This window comes from Corvus cornix, chromosome 15 (genome assembly GCF_000738735.6).
Source record: "Corvus cornix cornix isolate S_Up_H32 chromosome 15, ASM73873v5, whole genome shotgun sequence".
In the NCBI taxonomy this organism is placed as follows: Eukaryota; Metazoa; Chordata; class Aves; order Passeriformes; family Corvidae; genus Corvus; species Corvus cornix.
In genome coordinates this window covers 11,901,194-11,921,462 of record NC_046345.1, presented here as the reverse complement: position 1 = coordinate 11,921,462, position 20,269 = coordinate 11,901,194, and the positions used below count along the sequence as shown (strand labels likewise).

The 20,269-nt window shown below is 58.6% G+C and overlaps 1 protein-coding gene across 7 annotated transcripts in view; it reads left to right on the top strand.

Moving 5' to 3' along the window:
- The window catches only part of OSBP2 (oxysterol binding protein 2), a 97,235-nt gene that overhangs the window by 73,543 nt on the left and 3,423 nt on the right, over positions 1–20,269 (top strand). For 3 of the 7 annotated variants that reach the window (XM_039560923.1, XM_039560921.1, XM_039560925.1), the window contains 10 exons: positions 8,303–8,501; positions 10,572–10,689; positions 11,580–11,646; positions 11,984–12,151; positions 14,827–15,072; positions 17,191–17,311; positions 18,014–18,117; positions 18,399–18,494; positions 18,837–19,021; positions 19,951–20,171. In XM_039560923.1, coding sequence (XP_039416857.1) covers positions 8,303–8,501; positions 10,572–10,689; positions 11,580–11,646; positions 11,984–12,151; positions 14,827–15,072; positions 17,191–17,311; positions 18,014–18,117; positions 18,399–18,494; positions 18,837–19,021; positions 19,951–20,171 — 1,525 coding nt within the window. Of the gene's footprint in view, positions 1–8,302; positions 8,502–10,568; positions 10,690–11,579; positions 11,647–11,983; positions 12,152–14,826; positions 15,073–17,190; positions 17,312–18,013; positions 18,118–18,398; positions 18,495–18,836; positions 19,026–19,950; positions 20,172–20,269 lie in introns of those variants that run through there. The other 4 variants (XM_039560922.1, XM_039560920.1, XM_039560924.1 and 1 more) reach the window with 2 other exon arrangements.

The following is a 20,269-nucleotide window of genomic DNA, read 5'->3' as shown; positions in this document are numbered from 1 at the left end:
GGAGTGTTTGTGCTGTGCTGCTGGGTCAGCAGGGCTGTGTTGGTGGGCTCAGCATGGCCCTGCACCGTCAGCAGTGCCTGGGGTTGAGCAGCAGCTCTGCTGAGCCGGGAGCCAGCCCAGGCAGGCATCACCTCTGCCATTAACCTGTGCCCAGGGATCCTCCTGGGATCCTCCTCCCTGCCTGGAGGCTCGGGCAGGATGGAGCCGTGGGGAGGGCAAATATCAAAGCATTGCTGGGTGAATCCCTTTGGGCTCACAAGGGTTGTGTTTGCCTCTTCCCTGGGCTGCTGCCCCGAGATGCTTCACTGGGGCTCCTTCCTCCAGCTTTTGTCGAAGAAAAAAAGCACTGGACTGGCAGCTCTGCTCTCCCGTGGATTTACCCAGGAAGAAGTTGTGGCACTGGGAGATGAGGGGATTGTCGGGGGCTGCTGCTGCTCCTGCAGCCCCTCTCGTACCGTGGGGAGGCTTGCACGAGGCTGAATCCGAGGGACGATCTGAGGCAGCTTCCTGCACTTCCTGGGGTTCGGAGCTGCCCGCGGGCAGTGCCAGCTGCTCCTGCCGCCGAGCGCTCGGACAGATGCTCCTCCAGCCTGGAATCTGCTCCATCAGGGCATGAGGAAAGCAGCCAGTGAGAGCCTCAGGATATCTGTCATCCTGGGAGCCATCAGCAGGACAGCTCTCTGGGCACACCAGCGCCGGGGTCGGGGCTCCAGGGGCCTGGAAGTGGAGACTGGCTGCTCTTGTGATGGTGTCCACCTGGGAGGGTCCCCCACTGCTGGGGTGGGTCTGGGGGCTCGGGCAAGTGAAGGACAATGAAGGATGTGCAGCAGCCACCTGGAGGTACCTCCCTGCAGGGAAAGAGCCAGTGCCGGGAGCTTCCCAAGGAGGGGATTTTTGGCACAGGTGGCAGTGGAGAGGCCCCGCTGCTGTGCAGGCAAGTGAGAGCACCAGGACAAGCCTGAGACATGTTCATGGCTGGAGGAGAGCAGGGAAGCCCTGCAGGGACACAGTTCTGGGGTGGCCACTCTGCAGCAGGAGCTCCCAGCACAGTCTCAGCTCCCAGAGGGGTCCCAGCATGTCCTTGGCACCCTCTGGCATGGCCAGTGGAGGCTGCTGGGTGCTGCTCAGTGAGGTTTGGGATGGAAGGGTCGGTACTGCCAGCAGCCCGGGGTATCCAGCAAATCCCTTAGTTGTTTTTCCACCAGAAACCAGACCCAAATCCTTCCTGTGGTGCAGCTCCGGGCTGGCATTGCCTTGGTCTGTAACCCGTGGGCAGCGTTGGCTCATTCCTGTTCCCAGAACCACACTGAACACGTCCTCCTCTCCTGCCAAGTGCCGCTGATTCCGGATCAGTCCCTGATTCCTCGTCCATGGAGGCTGCGTGGGGTTGGGATTAGAGCCTCTTAGCACAGCCAGCCCAGTGGATTTGCCACTGTTTCCCACTAATCCCCTCTTCATTGCATGGGGTGGATTCCACGGCACTGACAGCGGCGCTGCAGGCGGGGTCTGGATGCTGTGCTGGCCCTGCAGCTTTGGGATGAGCTGTGGGATGAGCTCGGCTCTGAGGAACCCTTGGGCAGGGTGGGTCTGGTTGGAACACCGGTGTGTCCATGCTTTTAAGCAGATGGCCCAAAATAACAAGATAGGGTGGAAAAATTCCCGGAGATACAACCAGGAGGCAAGATCTGACCCCAGCACAGTGTGGATGTCTCTGTTTTGGACATACCCATCCTGGACTTCTCCATCTTGGACTTCTCTGTCTTGGGCATCTCCATCATGGACATCTCTGACTCCCAGGGAATCCATGGTCCCCAGAGAAAAGCAAGCTCATAAAGTGCCACATGGAATGGGACCGTCAGGGATTTTGGGAGCACCTTGTTCAAGCACTGGGGGTCTGGCTGAGTTGCTGACAGTGGCACCAAGGGGTGGGCTGGAGCCTGCTCCAGTGTCTTCCGACTTCCTGTTGGAGCACTTGGGATCTTTTCCATGTCTGTGCATTTTTGTAGCACCTGTTTTCCCTGGATGCAGAGGGAGTGGGATGATTTTATGTTGAACTCACAGGGTTTATGCAATGTCACCTTGGTTTCTCAGGGTGTCACGACATGCTGAGGCTCAGCCCAGCTCTCCCCACCAGCCCTGCCCCAGGGAGGAGCAGTTCCTGGTGTTCCTGCATCCTGCTTCAGACAGCCGGGCTGCTGGCTGGGGGTGACTGCAAGGATTTGGGACAGATTTGCTGTTATTTAAGCAGGCTGTGTTGATGTGGTGCTGAGCAGCAGCCTGGCCTCGGGCCCCAGCACGGCTGTGGGTGCCATCGCTGTCGAGCAGATGACCACACTCCAGACCATGTCTCGTTGCCATCTGACTGTGTGTGGGATGATTTGGGATTCAGGTTGGCTCTGTCCTTGTGTTTCCCCTTTGCTTGCTGCTCAGAGTGTTTCTGGGGGGAGGAGGGACAAATTAACCCTCTCTGGGTGCAGTGGCAGATTGTGACTCTGTCTCACTGCTCTGAACCCAAACGGCTTCAGCCCCATCCCTGGAAGTGCTCAAGGCTGGACAGGGCTCAGAGCAACCTAATAGAAGGTGTCCCTGCCCTTGGAGGGGGTGGAACGGGATGAGCTCCAAGGTCCCTTCCCACCCAGCCCGTGGTGCTGTGATTCTCTGGTTTCGTGCTGTGCCTCGCTGTGTTCAGAGCCAAACAGAAGCTCCGCAGTCGCCCTTCCCTCCGGGGGCTGTTTTGCAGCAAGCAGCAGCCAGCTGTGTCCCAGGCTTTTGATGACTCCAGGAAGGAAGGGAGCACTTATCTCCCAGGCACTCGGAACGGCAGAGCTCTGTCCCCGCCGAGTGGAGTGACGGCTCCTGCTCTGTCATTCACCCAAGAAGAGGAGATGATTGAGCGCATCTGGCAGTTGCCTCCTCTCGTGTCGCTCGTGGGCCATGAAGTGGTCCTTGTCCTGTGCTTTGAGGAGCGGGAGGTGTTGGTCCCACGACAGCAGGCACTTCCCTGCTGGATTCTTCCTGCCCAGAGGTTGGATTTGCGGGGCTGATCCTCCGGGATGCTGGTGCAGGTGGGATTGCAGGAGTGAGTGCATTCCCTCGGCATCCATTGGCGTTGTGCTGGAGACTGGGAATGCTCAGCTGTGCTGCGGCTGCCCCAGAGGTTGTCACCCTGTGGTGACCCCAGGCAGAAATTGTTCCCTGGGAGGGTGGGCAGGCCCTGGCACAGGGTGCCCAGAGCAGCTGTGGCTGCCCCTGGATCCCTGGCAGTGTCCAAGGCCAGGCTGGACATTGGGGCTTGGAGCAGCCTGGGACAGTGGGAGGTGTCCCTGCCCACGGTAGGGGGGATGAGACAAAATGAGCTTTAAGGTCCCTTCCAGCCAAACCATTCAGTGATTCTATGAAGTCTGGCAGGCCTTGCTGTGATCATTTACCCTTTCAAGCTAATAAACCTCATCTCTTTGTTCCTTCCATCGGATTTTGACTGTTTGCTCCACTGAGGAAGCACAGATCCCCGCGGGTGTGTGACACCACCACCTTGGCAGGACTTGGTCGACCTCGGGTGATCGTTTTCTGCTGCATGAATAATCCCGGGGCTGCTAACGACGTTCCCATTAGCCAGCAACAAGCTGTGAAATCGGGATATTTGCCGTGACAAATGTGTGAAAGGTGCTAAATGTGCCCTTGGCGAAGCGGCTGCTGGGCACCGGAGGGAGCACAGAGCTGATGGCACCAAGTCTCACCTCCTGCTCCCCAGGAGGATCTCGATGGCGCTTTGCCTCTTCCTCCACGGGAATTTGCAGGAGCCTCGGTGGTATTTTTCCATTTCTTTTGGCCACCTTGGCTGTGGCTCCTTGTCTTGGCTGGGATTTACAGTTCCATCGGCCAGCGCTGGATTAGGACCTGCCACAACTTTTTCCAGCCGCGGAGAGGAGGAGAAACCACCTCTGTCCCTCCTGCCACGTGGTTGCAGGTAACACTGGGGTTCCCTGGGATCTGGGACTGCACATGGATGGAACTTGCTTTTCTCTCTGGTCACTGATGCCCTGTCAGCCTGGCTGCTGCTCTCCAGCCCTGTCTGTGCCGGGATGGTGCTGAGGCAGAACAGCCTTCGGGACTTTGGGATTTGATGCAGCGCTGGCCCTGGAGCAAAATCCAGGTCATGTTCTGTCATCTGCTGTCCCTCTGTGAGTGGGAGGCTGCACTTTGGATGCTGTGAAGGATAAACCCAGGCTCCTGATGGGATGAGGAGCACGTGGGGATGGGCACAGCATCCTCTGCCCATTCCTCTTCTCCGCTCTCCAGAGGGGGATCCTGGGAGAGCTTTGAGGAGGGTGGTGCCTCCCGAGGCTGCACCTTCATGGCCTCGACACGTCAGCCCTACAGCTCACTCAGGATTCACTTTGCCTGCACTTTCATCCTTCAGCCTGGGCTCTGTGCTCTCCTTCAAGTGCGTTCCTCAAGGAGCCTCTTCCCGCTGTCCTGTGTCCCTGTGCCAGCCTCACGTGGATTCGTGGCAGAGTCTTGCTTACACCCCCGAGCAAGTTCAGCTGGAACTAAATTTAGCCACCTCTCCATGAGGATTTTCTAAGCTGGATTTTGAGGTGTTGCTCCTGCTCAGTGGCTGGGATTGTTTGTACCTTGGGAACACCAAAGCAGGGGATTAATGCCGGGAATGAGTGATGAGCTGGGATATTTGTGTCTGAGATCCTCACCCCAGTGTCCTGCAGCCCTTGTTCCACATAGGGATGAGTTTTGGCTCAGGACTGAGCTCAGTTGACAGAGACTGTGAAAAAATATCCCCTGATCCCTGTTTGGTGCTGCTCCCCCCTCCATGGAGCATCCCTGAGGAATGGTGCTGTCTGACTGTAGGGAGTGTAAACCCAAATTAATCACTTTAATTTGCTTGGCTGCCACTGGAAATTGAGCTTGGCAGATCCCTCTTGCAGGATATTCTCCCCTCTCCACCCCTGGCATCGCTTCTCTCCCAAGGAGCAAACATCATCCTTGTTTGGGTTGATCCAGATCCTTTGATCCGGGTTTGGATCAAGCCACTGTCTGAATTACAGAGGAAGAGGCAGCAGAGAGGGGCCCTACAGCCTTCAAAATCTAAGGAATAATCCCTGCATGGATCCCAGCCAGCTCCTAAATCCACATGGACACCATTGTGGGATGCAGCCTAGACCGTGCATTGTCCTGACCTGCTCCATGGAAGCTCCACAGCCCATGGTGGGATCTGTGGCCTCGTGAGGACCATCCTGCTCATCTCCCCAAAGCCTCCCCACGCTCTGCTATGCTGACAGCCATTCTCCATCACTTGGATATTTTTTATCTGGCTGTAAATGAAGCCTGTTGGTGCAGATTTCCCTTTGGGATGCAGCATGGAATCCTCTGTGAAGCTTTGGGATGGGACATTCCGAGATGTTACCTGCTGGTTTTTATTAGGATGTTGACTCCCATCAGCTGCTGGAGCAATTTCTCCTCCCAGCTCCCAGCCTTGCCTCCCCGTGGCTCCTCTGTAATTACCTCCTTTCCCCCTAATTCCCTGTTCCACCTTCCAGCCCCTGGTTAATTGCAGTAGGATAATTACAGGTGATCTCGTTTTAAAGCGCTCAGCCCCTGAGCTGGGAGCAGCTGGCACTTCCCGCCCTTGCTGCCAAACTGGGCATTCCTGTGCATGCTGCCTGTGGAGCTGGGCCTTTGGAGCAGATAATGAGCTTGGCTGGGATGGGAAGGTCAGGGCCATATCCCATTACTTGCCCTGGTTTCATCCTCTTAGCCCAGTGCGTCCGTGGGACACACAGAGCCAGCAGCTGGCCCAGGGCGGTGTCCCTGGAAGGGCCAGGGCAGGGTCCTCGTGGACTTTGGGTCGTGGGTGGCTCCCAGAAGGATTTTGGGGTGGGGAGAAGCTGAGTTGTTTCCAGAGGAGGAGGTGAAAACACGGCCCTGAGAATGTGGGGTCTGGTCTGGCCCTCTGAGAGCATCGAGTCCAACTATTACCCTGTGCTGCCCGGGCCACCACTGACCCCTGTCCCCCAGTGCCACATCCACGGGGCTGTTAAACCCCTCCAGGGATGGGGATCCACCACCTCCCTGGGCAGCCGTGCCAGGGCTGGAAAGTCCTTTCCACGAAGAAATGTTCCCAACATCCACCCTGCCCCTCCCCAGCCCAGCCTGAGGCCGTTCCCTCTCCTCCTGTCCCTGTTCCCTGCCAGCAGAGCCCGACCCCCCCGGCTGCCCCCTCCTGTCAGGGACTTGTGCAGAGCCACAAGGTCCCCCCTGAGCCTCCTTTGCTCCAGGCTGAGCCCCTTTCCCAGCTCCCTCAGCCGCTCCTGGGGCTCCAGCCCCTTCCCAGCTCCCTTCCCTTCCCTGGACATGCTCCAGCCCCTCCAGGTCTCTCTTGTCAGGAGGGTCCCAAAACTGATCCCGGTTTTGATCTCATGTAGGATGGGAGCACAGCCAGGAATTTGGCGGGACAGGGCTCGGCTCTCCCTGCCTTCGGTTGGAAAAGCAGCAAAGGGGGGATAGAGGGGGCACACGTAGGGTCTGGTCCTTCCACGTTCCAAGTGTATGTGAAGCAAAACCTTAAAGGAAAAACTTTCCCTGAATGAGTCTCAAATCCTGCTCCTATCCAAAGGAAAGGTTTGATGAAGAACTGATTCATTAGAGCTTTTCTTGGACAAATCCTGGTAAAATCAGAGCAAGTCATGGAAGCTGAAACCCTGAACCTGCTACTTGACCAGGAGTTACCTCGATCCTCAGGTGCCACCTGCAGCCCAAATGCTGAGTAACCTGCCAAGAGCTGGATAGATGATCTGTGGAACCCAAATAGCTGGAAACATGGAAAACAAGCAAGTTCTGGGAATGTTGGAAGTCTGTCAGACATCCAGACTCGGGTTGTAGTACTTTGGAATAGGTTTGAGTTTTTCAGCCAGCCTTTATCCATTGGAATTCCTTGGTATGACAAGGAGCTGCATAAGCACAGTTAATTTCCCTTCGTGTTGCCTGTTGCCAGCTCCTGGAGAATTTCCATAAAAATCCTATTTTCCTACTTTGAAACATAAGAAGTTCAGTGTGTCGCATCTTGCAGAGATTCGGGCTGGGAGGAGCAGCTCTGCCTCCGTGCTCTGCTGCACGTGGCGCTGATGGCAAAGGAAGCAGCGAGGCCACGGGAACTCAGGGTTTCATCTAAGATGGAAAATAACCTAAAAATAGAGCTGTGAGGGCCAGGCTGTCCTGTGAGACCATTGTCTGGGATGAGGCAGTGTGGGACACCGGCCCTGGGCGGATGTCCTGCTCCCGGAAATCTCCCGCTGGGAATGTGGCGCAGCCGGGGCTGGGTGATGCCAGTCCTGGGGGGCTTTGGGGGAGGGTTTAGTGCCAAGGGGTTCTCCTGCCAGCGTGGGTTGTGGTGTCCCAGCTGTCCCCTGCCCGGTGGCCCAGATGGGGATGCTGTGTGTACTGCAAGGCTTCACTTAGAGCATCCCTGAGCCCTCCTTCCCTGTCCCCAGCGCACCCGTGGGGTCCCCACGGCTGGGGGGCCCCCTCGGCTCATTGGGGAGGGAATGGGGGGTTCTGGCCATGGTGGATGTGTTGCAGGGGCCTGTGCTTGTCCTGGGCTGTGCAGCTCCGGGGAGGAGCTGGGCATCCTCCCTCTCTGCCTTCTTGGAGCATGGGGATCGCTGGCTCCTGGCTTGAGTAGCTCAGAGAAGCTATGGTTGCCCATCCCTGGAAGTGTCCAAGGCCAGGTTGGACAGGGCTTGGAGCACCCTGGGATAGTGTCCCTGGAAGGTGTCCATGCCCATGGCAAGGGATTGAAACTGGATGATCTTTAGGTCCCTTCCACCCCAAACCATTCCATGATTCTGTGATCTCTCCTCTCCTCTCCTCTCCTCTCCTCTCTGTGTCTGTCACCATGGGGACCACTGTCCCATCCACCTTCTCCTTATTTGCTGGATTTGGGGATGGAGGTGCTGCTTGAGCCAGGGCTTGGCTGAGGGCTGTGAGAGCCCAGCCTGGGCTCCTGAGGACCACAACGGGATCAGGGATGGGGACAGGGACAGGCTGTGGGCAGGCTCTGGCAGGCCAGGCTGCCATGGACAGTTGTCCGTGTTGCCGCCACGTCCTTGGGGGTGGTTCAGCTTTGCAGGGCCGGAGCTGGGCTGTGGGTGTGGGGACTGAGCAAAGCTCCAGGAGCTGGTAAAACCACGCTCCTGGGAGAGGAGCAGGAGGGAGGTGTTGGGGAACCAGCCCCGGGATCGCCGTGCACCACGACACCTCCCAGCTGAGCTGTCCCTTCCTGCCACAGGCCTGCCGCGATTTCCTGGACTTAGCCGAGAGCCACAGCCGGAAATGGCAGCGGCTGCTGCAGCATGAGCGGGAGCAGCGGATCCGGCTGGAGGAGACCATCGAGCAGTTAGCCAAGCAGCACAACAGCTTGGAGCGCGCCTGCCGCGGGGCGCCCGGCCTGGCCTCGGGCACCGCCAGCATCTCCAGCACCGCCAAGGGTGAGTGCCAGGGATTCCTGGGATGGGACAGGGCTGCTTGGGATTCCTGGGATGGGACAGGGCTGTTCCGGGATCCTCAGGATGGGACAGGGCTGTTCCAGGATCCCTAGGATGGGACAGGGCTGTTCTGGGATCCCTGGGATGGGACAGGGCTGCTCTGGGATCCCCTGGATGAGGACAGGGCTGCTCGGGCGTCCCCTGGATGGGACAGGGCTGTTCTGGGATCAGGATGGGACAGGGTGGCTTGGAGACACCCAGGATGGGACAGGGCTGCTTGGGGATCCCCGGAATGGGACAGGGCTGCTCTGGGACCAGGATGGGAGAGGGTGGCTTGGGGACACCCAGGATGGGTTGGGGCTGCTTGGGGACCCTTGGGATGGGACCTCCAGGATGGATCAGGGTGTTCCACTCAGGGACCCCCAGGATGGGATGGAGCTGCTCGGGGACCCTTGGGATGGGACAGGGCTGCTTGGGGATCCCCAGGATGGGATGGAGCTGCTGAAGAACTTCAGGATGGACCAGGGCATTCAACTCGGGGACCCCCAGGATGGGACAGAGCTGCTCAGGGACTCCTGGGATGTCACAGGGCTGCTCAGGGACCTCTGGGATGGACCAGGGTGTTCCACTTGGGGACCCCTGGGAGGGGACAGGGCTGCTCGGGGACCCCCGGGATGGGACCGGGCTGCTCAGGGACCTCTGGGATGGACCAGGGCATTCTGCCTGGCTGTTCCCAGCGAGCTGCCAGCCATGGGAAGGATGCCCAAGGCAATGCCCTATATCCCCATGGTATTTTTTTAAATGGATCCCATTACACCATAATTATTCCTAATTGTCCTTGCTCAGGGACTTGGATGTCCCCAAGATACAGATGCGAGAGAGGGCTGTGTCCCCAGCTCGCCCCTGCTATTCCAGGCTATTTTGGGAGCTTTAACCCTTACTGGCGGGCACATCTCTGGGTGCTGGAGGGCAGCCACGGCACTGGGAAAAGGCTCAGGGTCCCCTGGCGCTGCTGAGTTGGCTGCGTGGGGGGGTGGCAGTGGAACAGCCGGGGCTCGTTTGCAATACGATCTAACAGCTTTGCAGATTCCTGCCAAATGTCCTTCCCCCAGGGAAGCATTAGTTACAGCCACAAAAACTGCTCATAGTGCTGGGTCTCACTTTAAAGGAAATACAGACCCGAGGGAGAGAGCAGTGGCTGCTGGAGGGGGGGTGATGGTGGTGCCAGGCACTGCCCTCGTTCCTCTATCGCCTCAAAGGAGGTTTAGTTGGGATATTGGGGAATATTTCATCATGGAAAGGGTTGTCCAGCCCTGTCCCCATCCCTGGAGGGCTTTAGCAGCCGTGTGGATGTGGTGCTTGGGGACACGGGTCAGTGGTGGCCTGAGCAGTGCTGGGGGAATGGACGGACTTGATGTTCTCAGAGGGCTTTTCCAGCCTAAACAATTCTGAGGTGCAGCTGGGGAGGGCAGGGTGGAAATGGCTGCGGGGACAGGCAGAATCCATCCGCCTGAGGTGGTGGAGAGTGTGGGAATGAGGCAGGGAATGGGATTGTCCAGGATGAGGTGGGGGGAGCAGGGAAGCTGCACCGGGACTGCTCGGTCAGCGCCTGTTCGGCAGCCATCGATCCTTCCCCCGCAGCAGAGCAATGTTTGTAAACGCGGGGCTGGGAAACCTCTCCGAGCATCACCTGAAGCACGTGACTTTTTGTTTTCCTGCTTTAATCCAAACCGGATTTCCCGGCGGACGGGGCGGTGCGGGAGTGGAGCCACACCAGACACACCAGACGCGGGTGGGGCGCGGGAGTGAGGAGCCCGTGTCACCCTCAGGCAGCCTCGGGGCATTTTCGGGGGTGCTCCCGAGCGTGGCAGGGTGGCCTGGTGTGCCTGGCTTGGGGAGCAGGGCACTTTTAGGAGCTGGAAATCGGTACAGCATCCTCGGGGTGTGGGGTGGGTGGAGAGGAGGGGTCAGGCTGCGACGGGGACACAGTGGGGGCTGTGGGGACAGATCCTGCGCGGTGGGCTCCGGAGGTGACCGGCAGCACGGGGCGTTTCTGTGCCTCTGTGCCAGCAGGGAGTGTGCAGTCTGCCAAAGGAGAGGCCAGTGATGAAGATGAGGAGACGGAGTACTTCGATGCCATGGAGGATGCACCAGCTTTTATCACTGTAACCGCGGACCCCAAGCACCACAGGTACCACCCCCGGCCTGCCTGGGAATGTGGGAAGGGCTGGGAAGAGCCGGTTTTCCTGCAGCAGCCTCTCCCATGAGGTCACTCTGTGGGCACGTCCCCCAAAACTTTCCCAGCCTCTGTCCAGGCGTCCATCCTGTGTGCGGCTGCTCCTGCATTCCTGGAGCAAGGCTGAGGATAGCTCCAGTTGTAGTGGAGCAGGTGAGGAAGGGCAGGTGTCAGCCCGTGCTGTGGGAGAGCTGAGTCCTCTGCCCCTCAGCTGATGGGAGCAGGGACTTGGAGGGAAATCCCTCGGGGTGTTGGGCAGAGGCAGGGAGCACCTTGCCTTCACAGAACCATGGAATGGTTTGGGCTTGGAAGGGGCCTTAAAGCTCCTCTCATTCCATCCCCTGCCATGGGCAGGGACACCTCCCACTGTCCCAGGCTGCTCCAAGCCCCAATGTCCAGCCTGGCCTTGGACACTGCCAGGGATCCAGGGGCAGCCACAGCTGCTCTGGGCACCCTGTGCCAGGGCCTGCCCACCCTCCCAGGGAACAATTCCTTCCCAATATCCCATCCATCCCTGCCCTTTGTCTGCTGTCACCTGCTCTTACTCCTCCGTGGACATCTGGGCTGGAGGAACCTGTGGTCTGACCCATGGTCACATCACTGGGCTTGGTGACAAAAGCAGAATCTCTGTGCCCCCAGGGCTGGGGCTGAGCATCCTGTCCCCTCCTGAGCATCCTTAGAATCCCCTCCTAACACCTGTGCCCAGCCTCTGTCACCCCTTTCCTTTCCTGACAGCCTCCTGGGGTGGTGCAGGGAGCTGCTCTGGTGATGCTGCCCCAGCCCTGGCTGTTCTGTCCCTGCTCTGCCCTTTCCCGTGCTCACCAGCCTCTGTTTCCTTCCCACAGGCGCTCGGGCAGCAACCTGAGCGGGGCCAGCGAGGGCCACCCCGAGGACTGGAACCTGGAGGACAGCGTGAGTTGGCCGGGCAGAGCGGGAGGGATGGTCCTGGTGGGGTGGAACCAGGGCAGAGGGGATGTTGTGAAGGGACCCTCCAGCTGGGTCCAGGTGCTCTGTCGTGGCTCCTCTGTGAGTCACGGGTGGGGGACAGATGTCAGCAGTCATCAGCATCCTAAACATTCTCCTGAGGGAAGCAGGAAGGTGTTGGGGGGCAATTGTACCTCATCTCCCTGCAGAACAGGCTTCCAGCGATGCTCCTCAGGTGTCTCCTGAGCTGTGGCTGCTGTTCCTGGGAGCTGCTGGGTGTGGTTGGGTCCAGCTTAAACCTGAGGTCCTTCTGTTGCTTCCACAGGTCTTTGAGAGCTCAAATCAAAGCAGCTACAATGAGTCCACGGGCAAAGATCTCCTGCCGAGGAAAAGGAGACGGAGTCGCATTCCCGACAAACCCAACTACAGCCTTAACCTCTGGAGCATCATGAAGAACTGCATTGGCAAAGAGCTCTCCAAGATCCCCATGCCCGTGAGTCCCAGTGTCCCTGGCACCAGGGCTGGCACAGGGGGTGGGTTTGGGCAGCTCTTGGCTGTGCACAGGGTTTGGGGTACAGCTCTGCATGGTCCTGCTGGTGCTGTGGTGGCACAGCAGCCCCGAGCAGGGACAGGAGATTGTCACCAGGGACTGGATTCTGTGCTGGCAGAGCCCTCATGCTTACCCTGAAATTGTGGAATGGCCTGGGTGGGAAGGGACTTTAAAACCCATCCAGTGCCACCCCTGCCATGGGCAGGGACACCTCCCACTGTCCCAGGCTGCTCCAAGCCCCAATGTCCAGCCTGGCCTTGGGCACTGCCAGGGATCCAGGGGCAGCCCCAGCTGCTCTGGGCACCCTGTGCCAGGGCCTGCCCACCCTCCCAGGGAACAATTCCTTCCCGATATCCCATCCATCCCTGCCCTCTGGCAGAGGGAAGCCATTCCGTGTGTCCTGTCCCTCCATGCCTTGTCCCCAGTCCCTCTCCAGCTCTCCTGGAGCCCCTTTAGGCCCTGCAAGGGGCTCCAAGGTTTCCCTGGAGCCTTCTCCTCCCCAGGTGAGCACCTCCAGCTCTCCCAGCCTGGCTCCAGCCCTCGGAGCACCTCCGTGGCCTCCTCTGGACTGGCTCCAGCACATCCTTGCTCCAGGGCCAGCTGGAGCAGAGGGGACATTGCCTGAGTGTCCTCTGCAAATCCAGCTGTTGCAGAGGCATGGAGTTAGCAGGACACCGTGAATCCCTGAGGATTTATGAAGAAGGGACCTTGTTGCTGCTGTTGTTTTCCCCAGGGGCTGGACACTCAGGGCTCAGCCCCACCTGCACCAGCCAGGGCTGGGTTCCACCCCAGGGACTCAGAGAGCCTCATTTTCCTTACAGAGAGCAGCTTTTTGGTGAAGGAGGTGCTGGGGCAAGGATTTAGGGTGCTGCTGGTTCAGCCCTGGGGGCAAAGGCTCCCTGTGGTGGCCAGAAGGGGTTTGCTGGGGGAGCTGTGTGGAACAGCCCCTCACATGGGCTGCACAGAGCCTTATTCGTGGTCCATCCTTGGCTGGATAAAGGGGAAGGAGCACATTCCAGAGGCTGGGATGCTGGATTGGTTGTGTTTTGTCTCTTCAGACAGAGCCAGAGTGAGAGCTCAGAGCTCTGGCTGAGAGTGATGAGCTGTCTCTTCCTTGTGCTGTTTCCAGCCGGGATGCACAGCCCAGCACCATCCAATTCTGCAGCAGCAGCACATCAGGGCATGATGGGCACAGGAATAAGCTCAGGATGTGAAATTCATACTTTTTCTATCAATCAAATCATCCTGGGAGCTGCTTGAGTCCAAACCTGAGGGCAGTGTGGAAGAGAGGAGGTTTAGATTAAATATAAGAAAATATTGTTCCCTGTGAGGGAACAGGGTGAGGCCCTGGCACAGGGTGCCCAGAGCAGCTGGGGCTGCCCCTGGATCCCTGGCAGTGCCCAAGGCCAGGCTGGACATTGGGGCTTGGAGCAGCCTGGGACAGTGGGAGGTGTCCCTGGCCATGGCAGGGGGTGGCACTGGATGGGATTTAAGGTCCCTCCAACCCAAACCGTTCTGGGATTCTATGAAATCCTGAAGGATCCCACAGTCCCTATGGAATGAGAAGGAAGGTCCTGCCAGAGATGCACCAGGATCCACCCCACAAGCTCAGCTGCACGTGGGAATTCTTTGGGGGAGATTCCTGATGAATTAAGAGCATTTCTGAGATTTCTCTGAGGTCTTCTGAGGTCCATCCCCTTCCCAGGGATGTGATGCACTGACAAACCTCTCGTGCAAACAGCTCCTTAGTGTTCCTCTGAAGGAACAAACCTGCAGCACTGAAAAGGAGGAAAGCGGTTGTAGGAATTTGGAATTTGGGTCGATTCATCTTCTTCCCCTATGGAAGGGTTTTGCTCCCTGTTGCCTGAGCAGTGCTGGGGATGCAGCTGCTGGTTTTGTTCTCTGCATCTCTCCCAAGAATTATCCCAAGTGATTTGCCCTTTCATGCTGCTCTTTGTCCCCAGCTTTCTCTTTCTGTGATGCTGTAAGATCCCTGCCACTTACAGGCTAAATCCCTGAGTGGAGAATCTAAAAAAAAATCAAAATCCTGGAATCTGGAGTTTGTTTTTTCTACTATGAAGTATTTAACTTGGCTTACAGAAGTGGTTCTCCCATCCTTCAGCCATCTGCTCCTCTTAATATATATTTCTTTGTTTTGAGCTGAAACTAAAAAGGCAGAAGACATTTCCGGGCTCTGCCTTACTTTCAATTATTTTTTAATTACAGTATTTTCAGAGCGAGGGACTGGAGTCCCAGGAGCAGGGAGACCCCAAAATGGGGCTTTTCCAGGTTTTCTGGGCAGCTGGGTCAGTGTGGCACAGGGATGGCTTTCCCAGGAGGCGATGAGGGCAGGCTGGGGAGCAGCACATCCCTGTCCTGTGGCCAGTGGGCTGCTGGCTGAGAGGCAGCAGGGAGCTGATCTCATTGTTGAGGCTCATTTTGGGGTCAGGGTGATAACCTGGGGTGATCCCTGACTGATAACCAGGCTCCCCCACACCCCAGCCCTTGGTGCTGGCTGGCACAGATCAGGGAGCAGAGCACATGTTCCATCCTTGGGCCTTGCTGGTGCCTTTTGGGGATCTCTGCTGCTTTCCTAACCCTGCCTCGTTCCCCTCCAGGTGAACTTCAACGAGCCCCTGTCCATGCTGCAGCGGCTCACGGAGGACCTGGAGTACCACGAGCTGCTGGACAAGGCGGTGAAGTGCGAGAGCTCCACGGAGCAGATGTGCTTTGTGGCCGCCTTCTCCGTGTCCTCCTACTCCACCACTGTCCACCGCACTGCAAAGCCATTCAACCCCCTCCTGGGGGAGACCTTCGAGCTGGATCGCCTGGAGGAGCTGGGATTCCGATCTCTCTGTGAGCAGGTGAGGGCTGCGGCTCCGTGGGAGGAGAGCCAGCATCTCCCTGAGCCTTCCTTGGGCTCTTCTCCCGGCATTGGAGGTGTCCAAGGAAGGACTGGACGTGGCACTCAGTGCTCTGGGCTGAGGACAAGGTGGGGATGGGTCACAGGTTGGACTCGATGAGCTTGGCCCTTCATCCCCAGGTTTGGAGCCGTTGCTGCAGCAGTGCCAGGCTCTGCCACCAGCTCCTCGCAGGCCACCCAGGTGTGGGCAAAGCCCTCCCTGGCAGGGGGTGCCCAAACTTGTCGGACACCTGTGGAGCACTGGCTTGAGGCAGGACAGCACCTCCCATCCCATCCCATCCCATCCCATCCCATCCCATCCCATCCCATCCCATCCCACCCCACCTCTCCTGGCCGTGCTGCTCCGGGCAGTGATGGGGAACAGGCTGTGTGGGGTCTCCTGGCAGTGTGACCCTGTGCTTGTGACACAAGGAAGGTCCTGCAGTAGATAATCCCCAGAATTCCTGGCTCTGCTGTCCCTCCACACTCCCCAGAGCTGTGTGCCCGATGTCACCCAGCTCTGCACGTCCCCACATGGTCCATCCCAGCCTGGACCATCTGGAGTGAGGTGGGACAATGGCAGCCACAACCTGAGCCCTGGTGCAGCCCCCTGCCTGCTCTGCTCCCAGGAACAGGCTCAGAGGTGGCCTCATCCCTCAGCCACCCCAGCCCTGTGGCTGTCACAGAGCTCAGGTTCACCCACCTCAGCAGTGTCACACCTTCACCTCCCCTTGCCTGGCAGCAGTTCCTGGTCTGTCACCTGGTTTAGCCTGGGCCATTGGAAGTGGATGATTCCTTGCCAGGATCCATCCCTTAGCCAGCAGCCGCCCTGACCCTCCTGAGCTGCACTTGGAACTCCTGGGTGGATTTATCAGCCCCATCCCAGCTGTGGTGCCAAGCCCAGGGCTGCCTGTTGGGTGCCTCTGGATACCTCAGACCACATTATTCCCAATCCTGCCTGTCCAGTACTGCTGGACACCCCAACTGCATCATTCCCAAACTTTGTCATCCCTGTTCTCACTCTTTCACCCCCCTCTTCACCACACTCCTTCCTCCATCCTTGTTCCCTCCCAAATAAATAACCTGCCTGGAATTACTTTCTCCGGTTGGTCCCAGTTTTCCTCTCTTTGCACCCAAATTTGGTATTTCTGACCAATTCCAGACGCCTTTCCCGCTGCTCTGAATTTTCCGTGGATGCTGCCTGTGCTTCCCAGCCCGCCAACGCGCCCAGCCAAGCAGTGATAATCCAGTGCCTGAAATCCAGTTATCCAAATAGGATTTCCTGCTGCTGCTGACTGGGATTTAATGGCGAGGCCTTGGCCCTGCCCGTGTGTGTAATCCAGAGCCTGGGGCGCTCAGCCTGTATTTACAGCAGGGAAATCATCCCGGAGCTCCGGCTGCGCTGCGCGGCCCAGGGTCGGTGCGTGCCAGGCTGTGCCAGCAGCTGAGACCCTGCCTGAGGGCACATCCCTCTGCCTGAGGGCAGATCCCTCTGCCTGGGATATTCCTGCTCCCACCTTTGTTTTGGGCAGCTTTTCCAGGGCAGGGCGATGTGAGCACCATCCTCTAACAAGTCACTCTCTGGGTTTAGGATGCTGTGGCCGCTTTTCCAGCCCGGGGTGTGGGTGAGGGAAAAGCCAAACTCTTGCTGTGTGTTTTGGACAACTTGTGGGCCTGTGTCCTCTGGGGTTTCCCAGGTGCTGTTCCACTGGGATTACTGGGTTGCCAGCACATCCATGTTTCTCAGCCAGGATCTCAGGAAAGCAGGGCTGTGTCCCGAGATCACGGAGCAGCAGGATCTCACAGCGATGGTTGCTCAAGTGGAGGTTTTACGGATCATGCTTTGGAATGAGCCTTAGCAAATCCTGGCAGGATCCCAGCATGTCTCCCCTTGCTACCAGGGCACCGCATGTTGGGTCCCTCCGAGGTTGTGGTGGCCAGGAGCATCCTTAATGCCAAAGCTGATGTGGTGTCCAGGGCCTGGAGCATCCTTAGTGCCGAGCTGGTGTGGAGTTGTCACCTCTCCGAGCACTCAGCGGGGCTCTCCGGTGTCCTCACGGGCTGTGTTTCCTGTCCCCAGGTGAGCCACCACCCCCCGGCAGCTGCCCACCACGTGTACTCCAGGCGAGGGTGGACGTTGTGGCAGGACATCACCATCTCCAGCAAGTTCAGGGGCAAATACCTCTCCATCATGCCACTGGGTAGGTGGTGGGTTCTGGGGTTATTGCCTTGCACTGCTCATGCAAAACCCAAGAGTTAAAGAAACTGGGTCCTTGGGCTTTAGGAATTGCTTGCAGTCACCTGGGGCTCAGAGAATCCCCTGGGCTCCCCTGGGACTCTGGGAATTCCTTGGGCTCACCTGGGGCTCAGTGAATTCCACCCCAGGCAATTTAAGGAGCCCAGATTTGTGCTCCTGATCCAGTGATCCAATGATAACACGTCTGCCCTGGAAGTGGAAATGATGCCAGCTGCAAAGGGAGGCTCCTTTCCTTTGGAAATACCCTGCTTGCCCAGGAATTGATTTCCCCTTCCATGGTGTTTAAAGTAACTTGCTGCCTGTTTTAAGCCTCTCCCTGCCAGCCAAGTGCAATAAACTGTCTCCTTTCAGCATTTTATTTTCCTTCTGCCTGTCCCTGGGCTGAGCAGCATTCCCAGAGTGCTTGAATCAACCAGGAAGCACATTTCTGTCCTGCTTTTAAAATGAGTGTTTTTGGCGGAGGGCAGAGGACCTGGCAGGATTTGTACCTCCCTTCCTGGAGCAGACTAAGGGAGGGATGAATCCAGAGCCAGACCTGGTTGGGGGATTCAGGGAGAGGGCTGGCCCTGAGGATGAGCACAGTGCTGGTGGTGGGCTCTGGGGCACATCTGCCCCTGCTGAGCTCAGATCATTCCTCTCTCCACAGGCGCCATCCACCTGGAGTTCCACTCCAGTGGGAATCACTATGTGTGGAGGAAAGTCACCTCCACTGTGCACAACATCATCGTGGGCAAGCTCTGGATCGACCAGGTGGGTGAGGGGACAGGTCCTGCCTGGCTCTGGGGGGCTGGAGGAGCATTGCCCTCCTAGGGCACACGCTGCTGCCATGATGGGAGGCTGTGCTTCCCTGGCAGGGATGGGAGCTGCTTCCTGGAGCTCCTCATGGCTCCTCCCGAGCCCAGCAGGTGCTGGGGGTGGCTGCTGTGGGGGGACAGCCACTGGTGCTGCTGTGCCCGGTGGTGGTTTGTGCCTGCACTCCAACTAACGCCTCCTCTGTCTCTCCCTGCTGTGGTTCTGTGTCTTTTATCCAGTCTGGTGAAATAGAGATTGTTAACCATAAGTCCAAAGATAAATGCCAGCTGAAATTTACCCCCTACAGCTACTTCTCCAGGGATGTCCCCCGCAAGGTGAGTATCCAGCGATGACCCTGCTCCTTCAGGGGTCAGACCTGGCTCTTCCAGGCTCCCAGTTCCGCTGGGATGAGCCCCAGCACGGGGCCCAGGGACTGCTCAGGCACCTCCAACGTGGGTCAGCAGGGAGGGCTGGGTGGCACCTCCGTGTCCATGGTTTGGCTCTGATGGGCCGGAGCTGCAGCTCTGAGACCTGGGAGGGGTTTGGTGGGTTGGACACCCTGCTGCAAGGCCAGGGATGTCCCAGGAGATACAGCACCACATCCAGCTGGGTATCTGGAGGGGAAGCTGTCCCTCTGGGCATTCCCAAATGCCACCAGAGCCGTGTCCCCCTGCCAGGTGACGGGGGTGGTGAGCGACGCCGATGGCAAAGCCCACTACGTCATGTCTGGCACGTGGGATGAGAAGATGGAGTGCTCCAAGATCGTCCACAGCAGCCACGGCAGCACCAGCACCGAGGGCAAGCAGAAAACTGTCTACCAGACACTGTCCCCAAAGGTCCTGTGGAGGAAGTACCCGCTGCCGTGAGTTCCCTGGGGTGGGATGGAACAGGATTGGGATGGGGATGGGATTGCCGAGGGCCCTGCAGGATGGGGGGGCTCATGTGGAACTTGTGGGCAGAGTGGCTTTTTCTGAGGTGGGAGAACGGGTCCCTGGAAGGGGAGGGTTTTGGGGACTCTTATGGGCGGGTTTGGGGCACCTGTGGGGGCTGGGTGGGTTTTTGGGGCAGTGGGCTCTGGCAGGGAGGGCTGTTGGCTGCTTTGCCTTGCTGGTCATTGTGTCCCTGGCCATCATGTCCCACCGGTCACTTTGTCCCTCTGGAGGCCAGTCCTCCCTTGGCCGTGGTGACCACAGCAAGGCTGGGCTCAAATTGGTCTCTGAGCCCTGGGAGCACCAAGAGACAGTCCCTGCTTTGGGGATTTTCTCTTGGGATGGGGACTCCACCACTGCCCTGAGCAGCCTGTTCCAACACCTGCCCACCCTTTCCAGGAAGGAATTTTCCCTAATATCCAATCTAAAACTGCTGTGGTGCGACTTGAGGCCATTTCCTCTCATCCCATCCCCTGTTCCCTGGCAGCAGAGCCCGACCCCCCCCCCGGCTGCCCCCTCCTGTCAGGGACTTGTGCAGAGCCACAAGGTCCCCCCTGAGCCTCCTTTGCTCCAGGCTGAGCCCCTTTCCCAGCTCCCTCAGCCGCTCCTGGGGCTCCAGCCCCTTCCCAGCTCCGTTCCCTTCCCTGGACACGCTCCAGCCCCTCCAGGTCTCTCTTATCAGGAGGGTCCCAGAGCTGCCCCAGCACTGGAGGTGCCCCAGCAGTGCCAGCACAGGGGACGGGCCCTGCCCTGCCCCTGCTGCCACCCCAGGGCTGCCACAGCAGGGGTGGATCAGTGGGGCTGGGGGGCTGTGCCTGAGGTATCCCCCAGCCCCCATCCTGACCAGGCTCTCTGGATTCAGGGAAAACGCCGAGAACATGTATTTCTTCTCGGAGCTGGCGCTGACGCTGAACGAGCCCGAGGAGCGCGTGGCGCCCACGGACAGCCGGCTGCGCCCCGACCAGCGGCTCATGGAGAGCGGCCGCTGGGACGAGGCCAACGTGGAGAAGCAGAGGCTGGAGGAGAAGCAGAGAGCCGTGCGCCGGCGCAGGGAGGCTGAGGCCGTGGAGGCCCTGGAGGAAGGTGAGGTGCCCTGGGATGGGTTGGGATGGTTCGGGATGCAGGGACTGCGCTGCCCGTGCTGCGGGATGAGCGTGGAGGACAGACCCTGCAAGGGGAGG